This window comes from Rattus rattus, chromosome 3 (genome assembly GCF_011064425.1).
Source record: "Rattus rattus isolate New Zealand chromosome 3, Rrattus_CSIRO_v1, whole genome shotgun sequence".
NCBI classification, from domain to species: domain Eukaryota; kingdom Metazoa; phylum Chordata; class Mammalia; order Rodentia; family Muridae; genus Rattus; species Rattus rattus.
Genome location: NC_046156.1, coordinates 6,686,923 through 6,712,852, shown reverse-complemented (window position 1 = coordinate 6,712,852; position 25,930 = coordinate 6,686,923). Strand labels below are relative to the sequence as shown.

The following is a 25,930-nucleotide window of genomic DNA, read 5'->3' as shown; positions in this document are numbered from 1 at the left end:
ATCGTTGTTTATCATCATGTGAACGACTCGCAGAGCCTGGAGTAGGGATGGTAGAGATTCAGGCAGTACATGCAGTTCTGGGGTCCCTGAGTCAGCTAAATATCATGTCCCAGCTCGCAGTGCATCAGCAGAGCCATCCATGGGACCACTAATACGTATGAGTTGTTCCTCTTTAAAGTCGTGTGAAGCATTTACAAGAGCTGCTGAGTTGTAGACTCAAAGTTTCTGGATTGGCACACATAAGACAAGAGGTCTGTCCCCTGGAATTCTGGGCTCTTTACAGGGAGATGTCAGGTACAGATGTAGAAGGGAGAGCAGGGAGCCGATGATTCAGAAGAGGGCTCTCCTGGGGAATTGGGATGAAGTGAATGGTGCTTAAAAGAGCCTGCTATTTAAAGAAACAGCCCCTAGTGAGTCTTCCTGCTAGGAGCCTCCCTTGCACCTTCTTGGGAGTGTTGGTATGCCTCCATGACTGTACGTAGAATGAACCTTAGGGAGCTGGCCAGAGGGGCAGGGGGAAGACAAAGGGAAGGCGGGTGTTTTTATTTAGTTAGTTTTCGTCGGTAGCTACATGTTAACTAGCACAGGCATCTGTGTAGCTGTCCCATAGTGATAGACAAATCAGCAAGCCAAGGAAGGTAGGAAGCCCTGGAGACTCACTTGATAGAGTCTATCCTAATGCTTGGTCCCTAATGAAAACGATGAGTTCAGAGCACTTGTTTGAGAAGGCAAAGGCTAACTTTGTGTTTCTCTTGTCTGACACAATGTGATGTAAGTGGGGACTTTTATTTAGCACCTTTTCCTAACACAGACTCCGACATGTGTGTTAAGTCTTGGCAGCTTCCAGAAGCTTTGCTGGGCTCAGGTGTAAGGCACTTTTGACGACTATATGTTTCTAGCTCCATCTGGGAGTTCAGCTTGGGCCTCCATTTTTGCTCTGCTATGTCTGCCTCATGGTTTCTGCCCTCCTGTGTTCTTCAAGAATTGCCTTAGGTTACTGGAATTTCTTCACCCTTGGGCCTAAAATGCCCAGTAAAACCAGGGTGTTTAGATCCTCGTAGGGTTGCCCGCAGCCAACATCTCACTGGTTTAACGTGTGAAAACCCAGCTCCCTCTTAATTTTGTTATATCCTTTTTACTTCTGAGGTTACCATTGTTTTGGTTGAGTTGTTCTTTGGTGGACTACCTCTCATCCTTGCCTGGCTTTCTAATTCCCCTAAGACATTTTCCCAGAGTATGTACTCCATGTCTTCTTCTCAGGCAGCTTCCTTTTAAAATCTCCCTAATAGGGACTCTAAAAATGGGAGTATCTACACGAACACACCTTAAAACCATTAACATCTACCTGCTTTGTAAGAGCAGAGATAGTAGCCAGACACCAGAGCATTCTAGGATGGTAGGTTTTACAGCCGATAAAGTAACTGAAAATTACTGATGTGGCTAACTGGGAGAAGAGGGAAATATGTGCTCTTATAAAGAACAAACCATTATTCAAGATCTCCAATAATGAAAATATATATAGCCCTTCTAGAGGTTCACAGAGACAAGTCAAACCCGGAGCTGTTTTTCAGTTGAATGTGGTCGGTTAACATCTTTCATGGTTCCTAAGCTGGGTATGGGGCACACACATGTAATAGCATCACTTGGGAGATAGAAGCTGGGACACTTGGAGAGCGAAGGCAGTGCGGGCTGCATAATGAGGCAGCATGTCAAAATAACAAGAAAAAACAAAACAAAACAACAATGGCCCCATAAATAAAAAGAAACCACAGTAAAAGAAAAAAGACCTTGGTGGTTTATAGATCAGTTTTTTCTTTTATTATGATAATAATATAGAATGTAATTGAGAAAGTGAACAGTTTTCCCTAACATTTGTTAAAGGTTTAATATGACTGTTTCCCAATAGAGTTCCATGTCAGCTGACAAATTAAGGATATAACAAAAAGGTTATCTTTTTTTTTTTTTTCGTAGATTTGAAAACCACGTCATCAATCTCATCTAGAAGTCACCCCTACTCTAGTGAGAGTGAAGATGAGTCTACGGAGGTGGGTGGGGAAGCTGACTCCATAAACAGCGAAGGCGAAAGTTCCAAAAGTTCCTCTTCCCAGGATCTGCAGGAAAACAATGATCCAGGAAAATTACACTTACCAGCTGAGGAGTACTTGGGAACTGAGATCGAAGAGCAAGAAATCACAAAACTAGATGGGGAGAATGGCCCTTGGTTGACGGAGCTCAGCGGTACACATGTTACCGAGGGAAAACCAACTAAGGGAACCCAGGCTTTATTGGAGAGTGAACCCAAGGAGCCCAGGCAGGTTGCTTCTTCAGAGGTGAGGGCTAAGAGTGAGCTCCTGAAGGAAGCAGACCTCCCTTGGGTAGAAGAGGGTAAGTACAGCCCATGAAGTGACATGCCGCTGTACCTGTGCATGGAAGCTGATTTGGTCATTGCTACTGCCAGAGCTGGGCAATCGGCTGGATGATTCTGGAAGGATTCTATATTTCCCTTTCTTCTTGTCACAGAATTACACATGTATTTTCAGCTTGCAGTTTTCCTTCTATTGCATTTTAAAAAATCGCTTCATCATTCTTAAATAGCCTGTTTCCTATTTTCTGTAAATTCCTTCCTATGGTAATTCTATCTCAAGAATCAAATAAAACACAATACATGTGTGAAGTCAAAGACATGTCTGGCTCTTTAGAGATGGACGCTAACATCGCTCTTTGTTCTGAGTCACGCACACACTTGTATGTGCGCAGCTCATGTTGATGGTGCTTAGCATGTCTTATGCATGGTTGTACATTAGATCATCTCACAAGCATCGCCATCTCTGCTCTCCAGGGGAAGCCGCTATTTCTTAAGAGGGTTACATTGCCGAACACTGTACAGCCAAGAGCATTCCACACCGGGTCAGGCGGGGTGGCTCCAGAGTTTCTAGAGACTTCTATTGTCTCCCTGTTGCTGTAACTTAGATTCGATAGAAAGATGAAAATTCTCTAAGATGTTTCAATCTTTGCTCTCAAAAATTCTCTGACTCTGAGCTCTTTAACCATCCCTCGGGTTCCAGGGTGTGTGGGCAGGTTCTGTTTGAAGAGGGACATTTAGGGTGCAGGACAGCATGTCCCCAGGTCCACTGTCCCCAGGCGATCGATCACAGGCCACTGTCACCTCTGAGAAGCAAGCAGGGGACTGAGCTGAGTGTGTGGACAGGTGAACTGTGCCTGCCTCCCAGCTGCTTCTTCAGAGCACCCTGAACTCTCATACCAGGGCTCCAGGCCCCGCCCCCTGACAATGCAGCAGCCATTCATCTGGGTTCCAAGATAAATTTGTTTCACATTTTAATATTATAAAGTCTATGTTTTAAAAACGTTGAGTCCAATTAATTGCTACTTTTTTTTTAGATCTTTGAAAGTAGGCATAGAATGAATGTACTGAGAGGTTACCTTCCTGTTGGCCTGTTAACATAATCTTGTAGTATACCATGGTAACGTAGTCCAAACAAATGTGTAAGGGAAACTCCTAGCAGAACATGTAAAGAAGGGAAGACGACAGGGCTAAGGTTATTAACTACATATAAAATCAGAGAGAGAGAAGGGAGCAGAAAGTGATGCAGTTAGCGTATAGTCTCAAAATCCTTTAGAAACGGAAAGCAAGGTTTCATGAGGACTGTGCCAAGGCTGCATTCCCGTTTAAAGCTGGGGACACAACACAAGGTGCTCCAGATCTGTGATCTGCACAGGGACATGACCTGCAAGTAAGCCCTCAGAAGGAGGTAGTATAAGCCAAAAATGGACTTTACACTTTTCAGTGGTGCAAAAGACTGGAGGAATTTATTTTTTTTTTTTTTTAGGCCATTACTGAGAGCGGCTATCAATCGTGGCCCTCAAATTACACTACAAAGAGTACTGACATTTCAAAAGGATTTGCCTTATGCAAATTTAAATTCCTATTAAAATATCCTCGAAACACTTTGATAAAAATAATTCAAATCTTTGATCTTGGATTTAGTCATTATATTCTGGTATAGTAAAACAGATCTAGGGAATTTAGCGAGTTACTAACGAAGAAGACTGACACATGGGTGGAGGACATGCTTAGTGGTACAAAGCTTGCCGGGCACCTGGCCCTGGACTTGAGCTCCGGCACTGGATAAACACACAGATGCAACACTGTTTTTTGTCATTATTTTAATTTCGGAAAAACTGGGTATTTTTCTTTTTAAAATGATCATGCAAAGTGTTAGAATTCATTATGATATTTGCATATGCAATTTGTGCTTATTGACAGTTATTCTCCCCCATCCTTGATTTTTTTTCCCTTCTTTTCTGCCGAAGCCTAGTACCCCCTCCACACTTTGATGGCGCACATGTTCTGTCACCAGCTTGATCAAAACTCCCTTTTCCTTGGGGTTTTATGAACTGTGTCTATGCTCACCCTTGTGTACACTCTTAAGGTTGTTGCTTTGGTACAATCCAAAACCAAGTATACATGGCCGTCTTTAGGAGTTCTTGCAGTGATAATAATTCACAAATATTTAGAAAAGTGAGTGTCTGGGATCAAGGGTGACGGTTTGAGGGAAGCCCACTGTAGCTGCATTGGAGATGAAGAATCTTACCACTCAGCAGATTTGCACTCTCAGGGAATCCAGAACCACCCTAAGCACTGTTCCTGTTCTGTGGCCCGCAGTACAGATGCCTATTGTAAATACCAGCAGGGTTGTAGAGGCTCTATTTCTAAAGGCGAGCAGAAGGCCGTCTCATGCTTAGAGATTCGTAACATGGGGAAAATGTACACTTTATGTCAAATTATTATGTATATAAACAACATCCATGTGTATAGGTGTGCATACATATCTTTTATGTCGCTGATGTGTGTAGATACATACACACACATATGTGTAAATAACATCTTTCTTTCAGCATTATACATATTTTAGATATTAGTTCAACGTATAGGAACATAATACATTTAAATAAGCATTCTGTCTAGCTTTAATATTTCGGCCATAATAATAGACTGTTATAGTAAAGTCTAACAGACTTAAGACCTGAGATAACATGCTTACTATGCAGTGCTTTTGTTTCCATCAAAACAGGCTTTCTTTTTAATTCATGTAAACAGGCTGCCTCTCCCTAAGATGGGGTTTGAGAGGTCAGCACCAATGTGAGGAGGACAAGGCTCATGGGTAGCGGGCTTTCAATTGGAGGACTTGGTGGGCGAAGTAGACGGGGTCATGGGAGCAGAACATAAGCATAATGACTTAATTTCCCCCGAACAAAGACGTAATTGCAAGGTGGGCATTGAAACGCAGGTATAACAACCCCCTGGAAACAAAGGTAGGGCTGCAAGATGGTTGTAAGCAACTTTTTTTTCATAATTTATTTCTATTCACTTCACATACCAATTACAGCCCCCTCCTTCCTGTCCTCCCAGTCCCGCCCTTACAAATCCCTCCCCCCATTACTCCCTCCCCTTCTCAGAGTCCCAGCAGGGCTAAGCACCTCCTCTTCCACGAGGCTCAACCAGGCAGTCCAGGTAGGGGCAAAGGATACAATGGCAGGCAACAGATCAGAGACAGCTCAATTATTGGGGATCCACATGAAGACCAAGCTGGGCATCTGCTACAAATGTGGGGGAGCCTAGGTCCAGCCTGCACTATGTAATGCCACTTAAGATGAAAATCAGAGCCCTGTACAGTTAAAATGAACGTAAGGACGGCTTGCATTGCTTCTGGACACTTGCGGAGAATTTGATTGCTTCCTTCCTCCAGTTTCCCATCTAACTTGGGTCAATTTCCTACCAGATTCATTTCAATTCCTGCTGTCCAGTCTCTGTCCTCCCTCAGACTTTTCCTCCCTTAGTCATGCCGCCCCTCTCTCCTGCCCCTTTTGCCCTGTCTCTTAAGTGCCCATGGTGCACACACAGACTCTCATATTAAGGCTCTTCACCACTTGTGCAGTGCCAACTGCTACTCGTAGATTTGGAGGATAAGGACATGGCTTTTAAAGAAGAGGATACCATTCAATGTTCTAAACATTTCAAACAAATTAAGAATGCACAGGTCACTCGACGTGGGCAATAAGCAGCCAAAAGTAGAACTGAGTGAATAACTCATCCTATAAACACCATGTGTCAAAATATGTGACAGAAAGGGCCAAGTAGTTTGAAATATTTGAAGCGTAGGGTTTTAACCTGTATTTGTCTAAGTAGGTGGTTTTTGCAAAGTAGGGTTCTATAAAATGGTTTGTGATATGGTGATGAGTAAAGTAACAGATGTTGGGCATATCAGTAGATTTTATTCTTCATGTTTTAGAAATGATGTGTTTATTATTTTCTCAATATATGAGTAAATATTTTTTACTTGATATCTCTAATTTCACGAATGTTTTGCAATCTTTTTATTAGTATAAGCTTGTCACTAGGTGGCAAGGGATAAGGTTTTATCTTTGTTAAGCTTTAAAGCATGAGTTGAATTTTAATGTTTATTCTTCATTAATATCTGCATAATATGCACATGGAATAACAACTATGAATTAGAGAAAGAAAGTTTAGTGTTTTCATGCATTTGTTAAATGTAAAATTTACTTTCAATGTTTGGTCAGTTTTTAAATTCTCAAACGGACATTTTATAGTTAATTGTCATATCTTATAAATGTAGAAAGTTCTTATAAATACATTATCTGCCTTATGTTTCAGTGTGTCACCACCATCACTCCTGGGTGACTTTGATCAGCATCCTTTATGTCCATGTATGCCAGTCCTGGTCTTTCTCAGAAGCTAGCCACTTCCCTACTGTTGAATGCTTATATCTTTCCATTCCATTATGATAGATTTTAAATAGTCACTACGATTAGCATTACTTTAGTCTTTGATTACCCAATTTATTTCAAATTCACAATTGTATCCTTAGGCTAGGATATATGAAGTATAATTCCTGGATGAAAAGCTGCAGATTTTTCATGGGTCTTGATAATCTTATTTCTCACAGACAATTGGCTCAAAGTTTCACTATTATAGGGAGGGGGCAGGGTGAGAGTAAAAGCTTATCCTATCTGGCTTCCTGTCTTTCTCATGTGTGTAGCTGTGGCTAACAAAACATTTGTGGTTCAACATAAAGTAAGGGAAAAGTAGTTTTCCATTAGCTACAACATAAAAGGTTTATAGAAGTAAATTCTGGTGTGTGTGTGTGTGTGTGTGTGTGTGTGTGTGTGTGTGTGTGTGTGTGTGTTGCTGGGGTCTTGAGTTGGTGCTCCATCAATGACCTATATCTATAGCTTCATTTTGTACTTTTATGTGTAAATTAAGAATAACTGAAGTAAAATTATGTGCACAGGATACAGCAGGCCTGAATGGAAAACAAATCTGAGTTGAGGTCTAAGCACAAAGTCTGAACAAATGTGGAAGCATTCAATATCTGTTCCAGTAGATTCCTTCTGCCACCGTGCACCAGGCATATGCTTTCTGACAAACACTGTTTCTGGCGTGAATATCATGAAGTCCTTGACTGTACAAAGTTTACAATGAGGGAGGAAATATGTTTACCAAATGGAAAGTAAGCATGGTGGGTTATCTGGGGGCACAGACCTTAGGAAGCAGAATGATTATTTGGGGGGGTGCCTTTTGAGGGCTGGCCTCTCTGTAGATAGTACATTTGAACAGAGTCACGAGGCAGGGCAACGGTCATGGGGAGAGCAGTAGTCATGAAGAAGGGCAAAGGTCATGAGGCAGGGCAGAGGTCATGAGGAAGGGCAGAGGTCATGAGGAGGGTAGAGGTCATGAGAAGGGCAGAGGGCAGCAACTCTGTCATATGCAGGAGATCTGAAGGATGGATACGAGGAAGCTACCTGGGCTGGGGAGGCCTGCTGACACAAGTTTGGAGAGGTGTAATGGATTTGGGTGAAAGGGAGGAGAAAGGGGAATGGGCAGGGGGACAGGGACGCAGACAAAGGAAAGGTCAGAGAGGTAGACTTACAGACCACTGTGCAGCACTCATTCCGCCATGGGCAATATTTTCACTGGAAATTTTAGAGTGAACCAATGATGACTCTCACTACTGTAAGGGGACAGAATTTGTCTTTGAACAACTGTGGCCTCGAGTTTGTGATTAATTGTGGGTTCCTGGGCTATGCTTTAATGTCAAAGCTAACACCAGAACATCTTCACTGTGAAGGCACGTGATGTTAGTTGTGAGTTTTGTCGTGGTAAGCTTTCGAGACGATAATTATCTACAAAGAATGATTAAGACACAAAAGATACTCTCCAAGGTGACTGTGGGCTGAAAGTGAACTTCACTAAGTCTTAACTCTGTTTCCACGGATTTTGATGGTTTAGGGTTTTTGACAGAACCATTGTCATCATTCTCATCTGCTGTTGAGCACCTCAGCTTTAAGATGGCGTCAGTTCATTTTGTTTCTCTAGCAGAGGAGAAGGAAGGGATTGACAGCGTTGGTAGAGCTACAGGGAAATGAGGACATTCTCCTTCACAATGGCAATAAGAGAGTGAGGGTCTGACCAGGGCTGGAGCCTCTGGACCAGAATGGCCTCCCTGCCAAGAGGCCCGGAGACAGTCTCCTCTTCCTTTCCACGTTGCTCTTGGGTTTGCAAATTAAGATTGATAACTACTTTAGCATAACACATCTAAGATGAGGTTCCTACCAGGAACTAAGGACACTGTGACAGGCCACTTCGGCTCCATAGCACTTCCTCCAGGGGAGGTCAGCATACTGACCAGATGGTAACTTCAGCCCGACTCACTAGAAGACAGCCTCACCGTTGAGTTGGAGTGAGTTGTAGTGGTCAGATGAACACATGGCTTCTTGCACTAGTTTTTTTTCAGTGGCCTGCTATCTAACTATTGTTTCTTATGATTGTTATCATTATTATTAATTTTGTCGCTATTAGCCATATTTCTCTAAAATTTTTAATTAACATGCACTGTAATGATTTAATTAGAACATTTGCATCCATATGTAATGCACTTTTTTTTCTGGTTCACCTATAACCTGCCCCACCCACCCTCTCCTCTCTGCTTGGTTCCCTTCCTCCCTCACAACCACCCCTCCCCCATCATGCCTCCCCCATGACAGAATCCTTTCTGCCTTTTCTATCCCTCAAGACCTCTTTCCTCCATCCCAAGCCATCACTCACTTTCTAGACTTTGCACCTAGATCCCACATGTGAGAGAGGACTTGTAGTTTTTGTCCACTGGAGTTTGGCTTATTTCAGTAAAGGCCTCAGTTCTGTGCAGATCTTGGTACTTGAGAGGCTCAGATGTCTGCTAGAACTGCGAAAATTCAGCCTCCATCAGCAACTGCTGAGTCGACCTCTGTTCTCAGCCCTAACTTCCTGGTGATTGACATCCCTCAGTCAACTGAACTGTTATGCAATTCCCCAAGCCACACTCATTTAAACCTTAAACACATCGCATTGTGATGACATTATTATAGTAGAAAAAATGCTATGTGAGTTTCATACCCTCCATTCATTCACATCATAAACCTGACTCAGAAACACAGCCAACTATAATGGGGTTGTCCCGAGGTGAAGTGGTCTCCAAACTGTAGTGTTGCGTGTAAGTGTTTCAGCTTGTGCATTGGACACCCAATGCTCAAAGAAAAATGTAAGCAAAATATTTGAACTATATGACATTGCTCTTTTTATTTCCATGTTTGTATTAAGACCAACCATCAATTCATCATTTCACCCATTGAGAACCACCATAGATACCACAATATTTCTTCCCAAACCACTACCTACCTCTCAAAAATTTATTTTAAACTAGTCAGGAGTTAGAGATGGTACCCTGGCTCTGTTTTTTTGTTTGTTTTTGGTTTTTTTTGTTTGTTTGTTTTGTTTTCCTCAAAGTACAGTCCTTGGGTTAGCGTCCATCATGATGTGAGAAGGTGGGGAAGAAGAAGAAAAGAAAGGGGAGAGGCTCAGAAGTGGAGAGCAGCCTGGAGATTGAACCAGAAGGCAGATCTCAGTCTGGTGTTACTGACTGAATTAACCACAAGGTGATATACAGTTATGGATATTATGAAGTTAAAGACACAGGCCTTCAGATGGCCAGCAGTGAGGAGAACAGGGAATTGTCAGACACTAAAGACATTGTAATTGACTACATTTGGTTAATAATGTTGACTTGGGCTTGGGTGGCAAAATGTGCAAAATACTTATTAGCATCCCTGCCATGCAACAGTAGATATTGCTACCAAGTACACAGACGCACTTGTTAGCACAGGGAAGCCCACCAAGTACACAGAAGCACCTGTTAGCACAGGGAAGCCCAGCATGCTATGTATACTGTACTTCATTTAATCCTCTGATTCCTTTGATTCCACATCTCTTTTGCCAGATAGGTAAGCCAAAGAAATAGCATGGAATGTAGAACTTGAACCTGGACCTGTGTGCCTTGGAGGTCTATGGTAGTAATCAGCATCATAGAGTAGAAATGTGTGTAGGTGTGTGTACTGTCAAACGGATAGGAATTCCGTGGCATCCCCTTCTGGCTTCTGTTCATATTGGGTGAGCACCGAGGTCAAATCATTAAATCTACTAATGGATGAAATGCTCTGGGTGCGGTCAGCAGGAGTGGGGTTAGCCATCTAAAGGAGCGGTAATGATGGGTGTCATAACATAGGGAACACACATCTCTAGAAAGCGAAAGCCAACGCGGCTGCTTCTCCACTCACGTCATCATTGCATGTGCACTTGACGACTGTCATTGAGTTGGCTGCTGTTGTCTTATCTTAATGGAAGTATTTCTTTGCATGTGTCTCCTCCCTTCATGATTGACTATGGTGTGCTGTGTTTCCCCCCAAAAAGAATCATGGCTTGGGAGCTGTTTGATCTCTACTCAGCTTTAGAATCAAGTCACACTTTAATGCAAATCTGCTTAAATGAAATTGATCCTGCTTGCTTCAACGATGTGAAATGCCAGTGTTCCCATGGCCTCTCTTATGCTTTTTGATATTTTATGTGCTCTCTGATCAGTCGGACAGATAACAGGTGAAGCCCAGGAACCTGGTCACTGCCGCTCTAACACTTCACCTGGACCTAGTCCCACAGATGATGGGGTGACACCCATGAGGAAACCAGAGGTCAACCTGGACAGAGGTAAGGGTCGGCTGTTACCTAGTGAAGACCCTTAGGAATCCTCTTCAGATACTGCCTGTCTCTGTTTTCTTCTTCAAGTCCTTTTTTTGTCCCTTTGCCCTTTTTAAATTAATTAATGATTAATTTTATTTTCTTCTGATGGATATGGGATATGACAAAAGGATTGCCCCAGAGTCCTGAAGAGGAACGTTGAAACCGACATTAGCCATAAATGCTGTGTTTTCATACATATTTTGGTGCTTAAGACGAAAACAAACAAAAATAAAATCCCTGGTGCTAATTTTCAGATTAGTCGTATTCTATAGCCGTACTCCCACCAACTGACCAAGCAGGTGAATTTACCTTTGCTATTGAGCTAATGGACGTTAGACCATGCTTTACAAGGGTCCATGTAAACTTCTCAGCCTTTTCAGAGTTAGGGAGGAATTCAGTGCTGTCAGTGTATAGTGGGACTGATATTGCATCATCAGGATTGCCAGCTAAGCATCAAGTCAGCCAACATGACTCATACAACTGGCCAACGTCCTATGCCTGTGATGAATGCTGTTTTAAGTCGCTCTGGTTTGAGAATGTATGTGTGTATGGAAACTCGTTCTAGTATCACAGTATGGTGCAATATGTAGAAAGACAGGGGAACGATGCTGAACTATTGGAGTGGACATCTCTTTAGAGGAATTCTGGTGAAACTCCCCAACACAATATATAGACAAGGATGTTCTTGAGGAGGCTGGACTTCAGGAAGAAAGCTTAGTTCGTCAAAGGCCCTAGGAAGAAAGGGGGCAACTCATGAGGCTCTTACAGCCAGATGCAGTACTGAGCACTTCACACAAGCAACACTATTGATTGCCCCAAGAATTTTGCCAGTTGAATACGGAGAGTACCATTTTATAGATAAGGAAATGAAAGCACAGAGAGGTGCCATTTCCTAAGTTCATGTAACTAGTAAACAAGAGCTACACGTGCACTAGGCATACATGACACCCTTCCCCCCATTATCCCCCCCAGGCACAAGCTCTGGGCACTGATCCAGTGGACCTGTTGATGGATATTGCTCTGTAAAATGCTTCCTCAGAGCTCATGAGATTGCAATGAAAACTACTCTTTCTACTGACTGCTATCTCTGAGGAAGGCTTCAATTACCCACTCTCTGGTGCTTTGGGAATGTTCTGTTTGACTTCTCTGTGCTGTGTGTGTTCATATAATAGCTCAGCTGGGTGTCATTAGCACATTTTCTCCCAGAATTTAGACAGTATATTATTACTTGGTGACTAGGCAATTTTATTCCCCTGTTTTCATGAATGCTCTTTAATTAATCCATAAATTTAGAGGGCAGGTTTAGAAACCAGATGACATTATTTAAGGGTTTTTCAATAACATTTTGTGCAGGAATTTGAACAGTGACAGATAAACGAAGAAGAAACTTGACATCCTGGGCTGTTTAGCATTGTTCCAACATAGCTGTGTTCTAAATCAGTCCAGTCCATAGTGAAATAAAAATGGACTGGATCTTTTGTCAGGTGACTTTACTACATGCCATCTGGGCAGACAGTTTGTCTCTATAGATCCCTTCCACAGCCCTTATGTACAGTTTTGGAAATTGCCAATCAAATCCTGGATGAGTAGACAACTCATAAAAGCCAACCTTAGCCTTGTTGACAGACCTGGATTATTAAAATTTTACACCTTTGTAAAAATATAAAAAATATATTTCTAAATATCAATTTTATGGGGATGTCATGTCAGTTCTTTTTTTTCCTTTTCTTTTCTTCTCTTTTCTTTTTTTGCCTACCATCTATGTGGTTTGTGCTATTGACTGGCAGGAGACCAAGGCAGAGAACAAAGTGTCAACATTGTAGGGTATGTGGAAAGAAACGGGAAAGATAAGACCAGGGTTTTGGTTTCTCTTAGGTTGTCACTGACAACACTATAGGAAAAACAGTTATCACAAAATGCAGGCAAGGTCAAGCTGAGAAGGTAATGAACTTAGTATCAAAAGTGGAGGGAGAGAACTGACGACGGAAAGTTGTCCTCTGATCTCCATGTGTGTACTGTGGTATGCAGTCACTCCTCACACATACAATAAACAAATTCCCTCCAAAAATTGGAGAATGTGAATGAAGAAAGAAAGTAAGAAAGATATGCTTGCTTATTGCATAAGTTTATACGATATACTGATAGAATAATTTATTATAATTCATAGAATCTACACGTGTCCTTTTGTGTGTCTATGTACATGTTCATGTGTATGTATATGTCTGCCTGTCTTAGGTAATTTTCTATTACTGTGACAAAACACCATAACCAAGAGTATTAGTCAGGGTTTCCTAGAGCAACAGAATTTATAAAATGTGTCTCTCTATGTGTATAGAAAGAGGATTTATTAGAATGATCTTCAGACTGTGGTTCAACTAACCCAATAATGGCTGTTGGAGAATCCACTCATCCAGTCTTTATCATATGCCTGAATCCCAAAGAAGTAGACACCAATGCCAATGAAGATATAGACTGCTAGAGAGGGCAAAAGAAAACAAGTGAAGAGAGCTTCCTTCTCTCATGTCCTTTATATAGGCTATCAGTAGAAGGCATGGCCAGATTAAAGGTGGATTTTCCCATTGCAAAGACCTGGATTAGAAGTGGGTCTCCCACTTTAAATAATTTAAGGAAACTTTCTCATGGGTGTGTATGGTCTTTTGCATTTTAATTAATTTTTGATGTAGTCAAGTTGACAACCAAGAATAGACATCACACCAAGGCAACGTATCAAAGAAAATGGTTTGATTTTGGATTATGGTTTTAGATGGCTGGGACATATGATGACAGAACAGTGCTCACATCTTGATATGCAAGGAGGAGGCACAGAGAGAACACCAGGAACAGCTGGTCTCTTGAAACCTCAAACTCAACCATAGTGGCACACCTCTTCCAACAAAGCCACGGGAGCCTATGGGAGCATTCTCATCAATCCTACCAAATTCCACTTCCTAGTCCCCATAGGCCTGTAGCCATACCATAATGCAAAACTAACTTAGTCCTACTTCACGAGTCCCATCGACTTTTACAGTCTCAAAGTTGTTTAAATACCCAGAGTCCAGGTGTCTTTTGATCCTTGAGGCAGTGTCATAATTCAAAACCCCTGTAAGATAAAAAAAAAACCCTAAACCAATGCTTGCAGTACACAATGTCACAGAGTCTATATTACTATTGAAAATGGAGGAAAGGGGGTATAGGGAGGAAATTCCAAACCAAAATACCACACCTTCTAATTCTTCCCAAGCATTTCCAACAAGCATTCAAACCATATGATTAAGTATTCGAATATACGAACTTTGGGGATTCATTCTCATCCAAATTACCACGGTGTCCATGTTGGTCTGTGTGTGTCATAGGGGGACTGGGCCAGCAATCCACAGGGGCCCACCTACCCAGCCCACCTACCCACTGGTGCTAATTTACAAGTGTGGACTACAACGGCTGGACACAGCATGCCTTACTGACTGAGTTATCTTCCCAGTCCTAACTCTGGTTTGTAAATGGAAAACATTGGAATAGCTGAGCTGGAGAGATGCCTCAGTGGGTAAAGCCATTTCCTGTGCTAAGTCTTGTGATGGAATTCCACCCCTGCAGCACTCGTGAAGGTGGAAGGGAAGAACAGACTCTACAGAGGTGTCCTGTGACCTCGTTAGGTGCTGTCGTGGACGTGGACACCAGACAGAAGCACAATCATACAAAAAATGTTTTTAATGTTTAATATTAAATACATCATGACCCCATTCCTTCATTCTGCACTGCTGAGGCACTGCCTTTGTAGCTTTATCTCTCTGAGCCTCCAGTTAGGAGGCTCACCCACGTTCAGATATCCTGCGTGCACGCGTCATTCAGAAGGATGCATGGCCTGGTAGATACTGAGAAACACAGTGACCTTTCAATGACATAGCGGACCTGTAGATCCTGGTTCTCCAGGGAGTCTTGCCTCAGAACTTGTGAAGCCCTTCAGGAGTGCTGTAGGAGGGTTGCTCATGCTGGACACTCCCACACCACAAGGTCCAGTCTCGCTTTCGGTCCTGTGTTGACAGATGTAATTGGTTTCTGAGCATAGATGGCATGCAACCTGACATGGGCTACAGATTGGCATCTCTACTAAGATGCCATAACTCAACGATAAAGATGTTCGATGACTGAATCTAAGCAGAAATGCTTTAACGTATTAAGAGTGGTATGTGATATAATTGCTACCTCTGGACCATGGCCGTGAGACTAAGTGTCTACTGAGGTAGACGTGTTCTTGGTGCTGTGGGGGACTATGAGTTTTAAGACAAGTAAATACTTTTCTGCTTATTGTAAAGTGTTTTCTTTCAAATTATTAGTATTTGAAATGAAAGTGGGGTATATTGTGTGTTTTACATGTGAGGTAACTTATTGATAATAAAATATAAGAGTATTGGGGAGTGTTGGCATTTGCTCACTTCAACCTGCCTATTGTTCAATTTTTATATTAATGTGTCCATTAAATTTGAAACCATTTCTTTGCACAAATGAAGAAAAGGCATTTTCCAATCATGGTCCATGTTAGTTAACATCTTATCAACTGAAGAAAGGTTTGATATATAATTTTAGTGTCCCCTTAATGCCATATAAAATCTCATAAACAACCTATAAAATTCTATATTTTATTTTCTGCTCTGTGCACTTTGATCTAAGTGACCTGTTTTTCATCATCTTTTTTTTTCTTTTATGGCACCGAATGGAAATCTAGTGGTAGAGGAAAAAGCAGTCCTCAGCTCAAATGAGCTACCCATGCAAGCTGCACAAGCGATGCTCACACTGAAGGAAGGAGCCATGGAGGAAGATGAACCTTCCCAGTCTGAGGATACTGATGCCTCTGTGGGACTGAGGGAGAAAGCCGAGATGGGGGAAGATGGTACCTGCCGTCCCCAGGATGCTGATATGGATGGGGGACTGAGGGAGAAAGCCTCAATGGAGGAAGATGGTACCTGCTATCCCCAGGATGCTGACACGGATGTGGGACTGAGGGAGAAAGCCGAGATGGGGGAAGATGGTACCTGCCATCCCCAGGATGCTGATATGGATGGGGGACTGAGGGAGAAAGCAGAGATGGAGGAAGATGGTACCTGCTATCCCCAGGATGCTGACACGGATGGGGGACTGAGGGAGAAAGCAGAGATGGAGGAGGATGGTACCTGCTATCCCCAGGATGCTGACACGGATGTGGGACTGAGGGAGAAAGCCTTGATGGGGGAAGATGGTACCTGCTATCCCCAGGGTGCTGACATGGATGGGGGACTGAGGGAGAAAGCCGAGATGGGGGAAGATGGTACCTGCCATCCCCAGGATGTTGACATGGATGGGGGACTGAGGGAGAAAGCAGGGATTTCAAAGGTTCCTTTAGGGGAGAGGAGCCCTACAGGAGAGCAGCAGGCATCAGCAGAAGAGGTCACAGAGACAGGGCAGTGCCCCCTGCGCATAGCTAGTGAGGTGGAGGCAGGCACGGAAGGGAGTAGAAGGCATGGGGAGGAACAGTTGATCTCCATAGAAAAGGTAGCAGCAGGAGCCTCTGTGTTTCTAAGTGTAGAGCAGGGAGTGGACAGACAGAGGGATGAGGACCGGGACAGGCAGGCCTCGCTGCAGACAGGGATGGAGAAAGGAAGAACAGTTTCTCAAGGGGAGCAAGAATTGGAGAAGGCAGCCTTTACAGACAGCACAGGGCTTAGCTCAGAGACTCTCGGGGAAGCAGCCATTCTGAAGGAAGCAGGGACTTCTGAAGTAAAGGAGGCAGAGAGGGAGATGGGCTCCCCCAAACCAGATGGAGACCACGGTAAAGAAGGAGCTCTTGCAGAGCGGGAAATCATGGGGCCTGTGGAGGACACAGGGCCAGAGAGAGAGGACGGTTCTGAAGAGGCAGCACTTGGGGGGGAGAGAGCAGCCAGAGGGCGGAAGGAATTTCTGGAAGCAGAAACTCCCTTCAGCTCCTCAACAGGAGAGCCTCAAGCAAGCCCCTGGGAGGATTTCCCAGGCAACCATGAGGAACTCTGTAAGGAAGATACAGTAAGGGAGGGAATCATCGCTGACACAGAATCCACCGAGGAACGGGATCTGAGAACAATGTTCCCTGGGGAATTAGCTGCGGCTGGAGGCATGGAGAAAGCTGAGAGGCCCACACCACCTCTGGGGGAAACTGGATCTGACAGAGAAGAGGAGACAGGGGCTGAGGTGCTGAAGACAGAAGACCTGTTAGAGCACAAAGTCAAAGGGGAAGAGGAGGGCACAGTGAGGGAAGTGGGTTTTGAGGAAGAGGCCTGTGCATCCCCTCATGAGACGGAGGCTGATACTGAGAATGCAGAACCCACAGGGGCAACTGAGTCGGGGGAGGTTACAAAGCTTCTGGAAGAGCTACCCGAAGAAAGAACCATTACCTTGTTTGAAGCAACACCTCAGTTTGAGAAATCACCGAAAGAGAGTGCAGCCACAGACACAGAACATCAAGGAGGAGAAGAGTTGCCAGGCCAGGAGAGCGAGGCTCCGTGGCATCAGGAGAGGGGGCTCAGTCATGATGGAGAGGGGCTGTTAGGAGCTCCTGGACCTCAGCCAGCAGACAAAGCACAGGGACCAGAGGGTATTTTCACAGCCAGAGGTGAAGAGTGGGCTGCCGAGGAGCCGGACAGCCACGTGGAACCGGAGAGACTGGAGGAAAACGGGCCTTTGCAAGTACAAGGAGGGGACATTATGAGAAGGACCCAGGGAAATCTTCCCGAGGAAAGGCTCACCAAGGCAGTGGTCTGTAGAGAAGCCGAGGTTGAGAAACCTCAGGGGGAAGGGGAAGGGGACAGGGATAAAGAGTGCTCTCCAGGGACAGAGACTGACGGCCTGATAGTGCAGAATTGGATCACGGGAGGAAGCACAGTCGAGGCTCAGGAGGATCCACAAGAAGGAGAAATCGAAGACTCTGCAGAGCGGAGAGAGGTGTCGGAGGAATCGAAGTCAGCTGATGGGATCCCTATGGCCTCCTCCTCTGCAGATGCTCAGAAGGAAACGTGGGACAGAGCAGATGAGGCTCTAGGAGAAACAGCCGATGAAGAAAGGACCTTGACTGAAGACATGACGCCAAGAACAGAGAAGGTAGCAGTGGTGGAGGAAGTGACATCAGCAGGGGTTATGGTAGAGACCCAACAGGAACAGGCTCCTGAAGTGCAGGACTCAAGGCTGGGGGAGTATGGAGAGGGAGGGGAAGCAAAGGCTTCTCAGCACGCAGGTATGGCTGGGGAGGAAACAGGGGCTACAAGAAAGGATGAGGAACACCAAACTGGAGCAGCTGGCGAGTTCAGAGGATCAGTGTCTCAGTCAGAGACAGCTTAGTTAGCAGAGTGTGTTGAAAGGCAGCACCTTCAAGGAAACTGGATTTTTCTAGAGCCCAGGAGAAGCATCTGGAGAGACTGCAAGAAGAACTTGAGAGAGCAGATGTTCCCTTGAACACAGCTGAGTAGGAGGTCCCATGGCGGCTGGTGAGCTCCAGTCTGGCGTGTTTCCAGGACATCTAGAAAGCTTGCATGGCTCTCCTGTCTGTGGTGCGGGCTTCACTGGTGTTTCCTATGTTCTTATGTGTTCTTCAGTTTCGTACTTCTTAGCCCCAAGCTGGCCTGAAGGGTCTTGTGAACATGGGGAGGCAATAAAGCACGTGGAGGAGGCCAATCAGCTCTCTGTGTAGCCCCTTAGTCCTATAAATGGGTTCTCCTGAAATGAGGTCTGTATGTCTCACAGGACTCAAGGACAAAATACACAATGTAGAGAGAAGTCAGACACTGAGGAGCTCGGGGAGGAGAAAGAAATATGAGAATTTTAAAAGGCATACGGAGAAGAAATGTGCCCTCAGCTGCAGAGCCAAGAAATAAAGGGTTAAAAGTCAGTTCAGAACTCTCCCCATTAGCTTTCTTTCATACACACATATAAAATCCACACCCTCAACTGCTCCCAAATCACCACCAGCGCTTTGGATTTTGAAGGACGGACTAAAGCTCTCTTGCGACCATTTCATCTTGCAATGCTTCCATGCGTTTACCTCTGATGTTTTGCAAGGTTTAATAAATGTACGTTTTCCATGCACAGATGACAGATACTGTACATATTTAATATACACTGTTTGAAATTCCTAAGTTTTGAATGGTGTAAGCAAACACCAAAATATATTTATTTTACAGAGTCTGTTGTTTCCAAGATATCATCAAGTAGCCAGCACATACATACTAATATTCTGAGTGATTTTACCCTCAGTGTATCTTTTTTGTTTTCCACCAGGATATTGTGAAACTGTCATGGTTAAAGACGTAGAGTGGGGACAGATGGAGGCACGTTGCTCACCAGGAGTTCAGAGTTTCTTTTAGCTCACTGCTGGCCTGAGCCGGTCTCAACTGTAGACCCTGGTCAGTAGGTTACTAATCGTGGTGAAATAGCTCAAGAAGATTTCCCCTCAGGGGAGGTGTGGCCCCAAACAGAGAATGAGGGGAACTGAACATTCTGCACATCAAAGTAATGATTGTTTCTCAAACATTTGACTTTCGACAAACTTTATCAGTAGGTGAGCCCTGATGGCTTGATTTTGTTTAAACCACTTTTTATTCAGCAGTTAAGCATTAGTCTCAATTTCATGCATGGGGATCGTATCTTGGAAACTTGCCATCTCTTGGAAAGGTTAACTTTTCCTCTTTACAACTGGGGGTTGGGGAAGGTAAAGTGGGAACCTTCCTGAAAATGCCCTTTGAATGTGTTTGTATCTGGTTTCCTCTGGTAGAGTAGAAACGTGTGGCTTTCAGCATTTTGTCCCTGGGAGCATTGTCCACCAGGCTGCTCAAATGTAAGTGAGATATGTATGTAATCTAGGTAAGTGTGAGAGGAGTGTGATGACCAGAATGGGAAGACATGGTCCATAACACACATTCTGGGAAGATGTGGTCTGTCACACACACCCTGAGAAAACATGGTCCATCAAACATACTCAGGGAAGACGTGGTCTATCCTACGTTCTCTGAACCTGATGTCACCCTGAAGATCAGCAGACCACATACCCCAGGGTTTTGTTATTTCAAACCTGAGTGACCCCACAGCCTGAAAGATAGCAGTGACAACTGCTCTCTAGATGGTACCCAGATATCATTTCCTTGTTAGCTACCAGCCTGCTCTGATGGGCTGGATTTCCTTGAAGACAGTCCACGCTCCAGAGCTCCCACTGTTGACCCCTTTCTCAAAGTGCGGAGATGAAAATTTTCCAAGACAGCAATTTCCCAGCCAGGAGGAGAGACAACCTTTTATGGGGCACTTTTACGAGTGAACTCTTGCCCCATAAAAGCTTCAGATATATCTGGTTCTACATGAACCTATGCATCAATATTTCAATTTTTCTTGATCCTATTATGACGCCAAAGTTGAGAAGTCATATCGTCTGCCCCCCAGCCCCCGTGTTGCTATTGTCAAGGTGTCCTGTTATTATAGATGGTTTTAATTTTGATGAACAATGGAGCTTTGTGATAATTAGTGATAGACAGAGCCATCCATACCGGAGCAGACCTACTGGCACAGAGAGTGGACAGATCACCTCATCGGGAACGTCAGTGCATCGAGCTTACCACCAGCTTCTTCTCATACTTAGAAACGGCATAGAGTGTTGGGGGGGGGTGGGCAGGGTAGAAAGTGCTGTTATAGGAAACCTTGGAGTGATCTTAAAGTGTTCCACTGCTCAGGTAGGTCATTGGTTAAAACAGATCTCATTTTGGTTGCAAAGCAGAGGGCAGGAGCACTGTCAGGTTCATCTCTGCCTGTGTCTTTCCTTAGTCGTGCGTGTGTGGTCAACCTTAGGAGATGACAGTCACCTTAAACATGATGAAGCCACTCTTATGTATGACTGTGTACAATGAACTTGGAAGACTTGCCCCTCCCCACTGAATAACAAGTTGATGGAATCGGGCCGCAGCCTCCCTACCCCTCGCCCTGGTCTGTGGCTGGCTCTCCTCTGCTCCTCATCTGGTTCCATATGCACCGTGACCTCTACAGGACTTGCCCTTGGTGTTGCCCCCGCAAGCCACAGAGTACTTTAAACACAGGACTGACGAGAAAGATAGCAAACTCCTTAATCACTTTGAAAAGTGAGTTTTGCGCGATGTGTTAAATGGAAATTGCCTTGGATTATTTTTATATTTAACACCTTCCATCAGCCCAGCCTGTAGTGTAATTCTACAATCTGCATGTGGGTTTAACTGTGAAATTCGGTGTTGTGATGTTTTGATTGAGTAAAATTTTATCTCTGCAAATATTACACCAATAAAATTATGCTTAGCAAAACTGATTTTTTCCCCCATAGTTTATTCATTATTAAAAAAAAAACACAATACGTTTGCAGGCTTGACAGGAGAGTTTTCTTGGAAAAGAAGATTAGACTTTTAAGATGTTTCATGTTGTTTCCTTGCAGAATTTGAATGACAAGAGCAGATAAAGGAGGGAAGTCTTACTGGGCTGGACTTCTAAGTGTGTGTGTTTGCAGGCTGCCTGCGTTCATCTGCACCTTCTAGACTCCTGGGCTAATGCCAGAGGAGAATTATTCCCACTACTTTATCGACAAGCGTAAACGGGAGGTCAGTGTAGTTAAGTGCTTGTCTGAAGTCACAGTCAATCACAGGTCACATAACTTCTACCTCAGACGAGCTTGGAGACACTGGACATTATGTCTAGGAAGATTCTAGGCTAAGACACTAAGTGCTGGTTTGCACCTGTTTCTGCTGAAGGAGAAGACACCTTGCTAATACATCTTCTAAGTGTGTGTGTGTGTGTGTGTGTGTGTGTGTGTGTGTGTGTGTGTGTGTGTGTGTGTGTGCACTTTCATCCAGTACTCATCAAAGAACATGGAGTTTCACACGGTTCAGGAGGTGACAGACTGTCAAGGAAACTTAGGAAGAATTGGGCTTTATGATTGAATTTTGATGGAAGCTTTTCCTGACACTTTATAAACTTCATGGAGGTAAATTTACAGCACAGGCGAGTTCTCTCCCCTCCTTATGATCAATAATTTGCCACCGTTCGTGCCCTTGGAAAATGATTGTTGGAACAAAGAAGAGAAAATCTCAAAGGAATGTATTTAGTGGGTGAAGTATTTGAACAGGCTCAAGGACGCTCCGGAGACGCGGCTGTGACCTCGGGTAATATTTCCTCTGGTCCGTCTCTACACTCAGTTTTGTCACAAAAAAGAAGTTCTCTGTCATAATGGTTTACAGAAGAGGCGTGAGAGAATGGGAGTTAATAAAGCTGGAACTCTTTAAGAGTCACTTACAAACTAATCCTTCAAAAACCACTCTACCTGAGCCTTCCCTGTTTTCTTTTTTCCCTTTGTTTAATTTTCTTTCTCCAGATACACCCAATGATGGGAAAACTATGCTCACCACAATAACTGGGGCCTCATCTTAAGAGATGAAAGTGCGGGTGGTTGATATATATATCAACTGCTCAGACTCTTTAGCCATCTGTGTGACCCTTCCCTTACAGTATTTTGAACAGTACACCCATTTTTAAAATGAAAAGGAGGCACTAGAGAAAATTCTCTGAGACAACCTGCTGTCAGGATCTGCTTTGCAGATGTCTCCTGGCCTTTATTTAGTACATACTCACAGTTAAAGGTGTAGGAAGGACTCGTGCATTATGGGAGAAACCTCCTAGTTTACCAGAGGTCTGGACACTGTTTTAACACTGAGGAGTGATGATAGTTTCGTGGTCTGTTGCCAAGGCTGGACCTCCAGGGGCAGGTTGTCTTAGAATGACCTCATGACCTGTGCTCACGGTTATCCATGTCCTCTATGCTTCCTTGACCATCACACAGGCTGGGTCTCCACCCATTTTCTAGTTTACTGGGGTTTGCTGGTCATCAAATGACCCTGTTTAGACAAAGGGATGAAATGTGATAAACGTTGTAGAGACTCTTCAATGGATGGTTAACAGAATCTTCTGGAACAGTTGAGGCTATTTGCTTCCCGCAAAACTAACTGAGGACCAGACTGAACCTTCAGCTGGTTCTGAATTAGAAAATACATTTTGTAGTAGTTTATTCTCTGGTGAATTTCGTTAAATCAGCCACAGGGAGTTTCCATGAAATGTTTTGCTGTACGATGTTACGAACTCCATCGTATCCATCCACTTATGCGGTATGCATAAATGTTGTGTTTTTTACACCTATAAAAATAAAACATCAAGTGGATAAAACCGACGCTGAATACCCTCGCTCTAGCAGTAAGTAATATTTGTTCACAGTCACAGAAACTAATTAGAAACAAAAGTCACTCATTCTCAGAGATACGACTTCTAAGTTTTTATGCGTGGTGTTTATTAAAATTTATGATGCATGCATGCGATCTTGATCAAATGTGAACGTCTGATAATCCCAAGGGTGCTCAGTCTAGAAGAAATTTAATACAAAGAGCCTCGGGGTCACAGGGATACTTTTAAAATTGAAGTTTAACATATATATTAGTTGGGTGGCAGAGAAATATGTCAGGAAGGGCATAAAATCCAGAATAGAAAGAGATACTCAGGGCATAAGATTCCATTTGTAAAGCAGGATGGAAATACAAGCTTAAAGGGAAAACACAATGATTTTCTAATGCTAAAGCAATGCTTAGGCCTGTACCTCTGACAACAGATTCCTGAAGTCAGGGCCCCTAGAAGTGCTCCAGTGCTTGCTTATTGGTTGGGACAGGCTTTGGGAACAACCCTGTGTGCTGAGAGAAAAGCTGGCGGATGAGGCAGCTGCTGCTACCGTTGTACACGGCACAGCCACTTAGGGGAGCCACAAGGCAGCAAAGGAGTCGGGCAAGGGTCAGGCCTCTTGATTCCCACAGCAGACCAATCCCTCGTCAATACTGCTCAGGTACTTCCTGCAGGTGAGAGCATTTCCCATGCAGGAACTCATGTCTCACCCCTAGCCCAGTCAGTGAGGGACCAGAAGTGTTCAGTCAGAAGAGGACTTCACAGTGGAACCCCATAGTACCCACTGTACAGGTAAAACTGACATTGACTTTCTGTGGAACCTTGATGCCATGACTACATGAAGAACAGAGCCATGGGTATTCTATCATAGAAGGCTCTACTTTCTAATGTTAGAAACCATTTCTACAACTCCTGTTTAAACGTGGACAGACTTAGATGTGCTGTGCATAAGCACTAAAGGAGTAGTGGGCACCCTATGCTTCCCACGTCTCTTGGCCTGCTGTTCATTGTTGAGTGATTTACCACACTCTCTGTACATTCTTAAAATATTTTTGTCTCCGTAGTGCTAAAGCAACATGTGCTGCCAAATCAATGAGCGGGCCATGAAGGTTTTTGTGCAGTGCCTGTTGGGATCTAGGGAAGGAAGCATGGCCTATCCTGTGCTCATGTACACCAACAGAGAGTGCTGATAGCAAGTGAGCATTAAGGAACAAGGCACGGCAACATCTCCAGGAAGGACAAGGGCTTAGTCTTCCTGAAATACTGTTTGCAGCACGACACCCTTTCGTTATGGGTGAAGCAGCCACAGGCAACACTAGAATGAGCTGACGTGGTCCTGTTGCAACAATAATTTGTATTAAGAAATGCATGTGTTGGCAGGCTTGTCCTGAGGACTCTAGTCTGACAGTCTCTACTAAAGTCCACAGGTGAACAGGTGTATAACTGTGGAATAGTCTGACACCTCAGGTCGAAAGCTATGACAAAGTCACCAACAGGAAGCAACTTAAGGCAAGAAGGGTTGATTTCTGTTACAGTTTGAAGGGTTACAGTGCTTCACGGGAAGGTCATCATGACAGTTCTTCGTGGGAAGGTCATGGTGGCAGTTCTTCACGGTGAGGTCATCGTGACTGAGCATGAGGCTAATGATCAAACTGTGTTCACAGTCAGGAAGGAGGAAAAAATAAATCCATGCCCTCACCTTGCCTTCTGATTTATTCTGCCCATGAAATTTGGGATGTATCTTCCCACCTGTCTTAGAGTATCTATACCTGCACAGACATCATGCCAAGAAGCAAGTTGGGGAGGAAAGGGTTTATTCAGCTTACACTTCACATTGTTCTTCATCACCAAAGGAAGTCAGGACTGGAACTCAAGCAGGTCAGGAAGCAGGAACTGATCCAGAGGCCATGGAGAGATGTTACTTACTGGCTTGCTTTCCCTGGCTTGCTCAGCTTGCTCTCTTATAGAATCCAGGACCATCAGCCCAGGGACAGCACTACCCACAGTGGGCTGTGTCCTCACGACTTGATCATTAGTTGAGAAAATGCCTTACAGCTTGGTCTCATGGAGGCATTTCCTCAACTGAGGCTCCTTTCTCTGTGATAACTCCAGCTTGTGTCAAGTTGACACACAAAACCAGCCAGTACACCACCTCTATTGGTCTAATGAAAAAACTCTCCGACAAATATGCCCAGATATTGGTGATTCTAGACCCTGTCAACTCAACAATCAGATTATCTACCACAGTCATATATATATATATATATATATATATATATATATATACACAAAAGTCTGAGGGAAATCTACTAGAAAGAAATAACTAACTTTAATCTCGTGGTGAAATGGAAGCTTCCCCGCCCTTTAAGAAGGTGACTATAGTGCTTAATCTTTGTTTTCAGTCCTTTCCTCCCAGCATCAGTTCCTACCTCCTATCAGAATGTAAATGTGAGCTTTTATAAAGAGAGAAGTGTTGTAGGTTCAAGATAACACATTTCTTGTACCACGGGCTGTCTTCCTGGAGAGCACAGGCTCCGTGAGAGAAGGGACTTATTTCAGGACTAT

General features: G+C 43.9%; 1 protein-coding gene across 1 annotated transcript in view; it reads left to right on the top strand.

Annotated features, from left to right (window-relative positions):
- Positions 1–18,541, top strand: part of Erich3 (glutamate rich 3) — a 94,997-nt gene extending 76,456 nt beyond the window's left edge. The window contains exons 12-14 of the mRNA XM_032896544.1: positions 1,972–2,385; positions 10,991–11,113; positions 15,867–18,541. Coding sequence (XP_032752435.1) covers positions 1,972–2,385; positions 10,991–11,113; positions 15,867–18,484 — 3,155 coding nt within the window. The 3' untranslated portion in view covers positions 18,485–18,541. The remainder of the gene's footprint in view (positions 1–1,971; positions 2,386–10,990; positions 11,114–15,866) is intronic.
- The last annotated feature ends 7,389 nt before the right edge of the window (positions 18,542–25,930 follow it).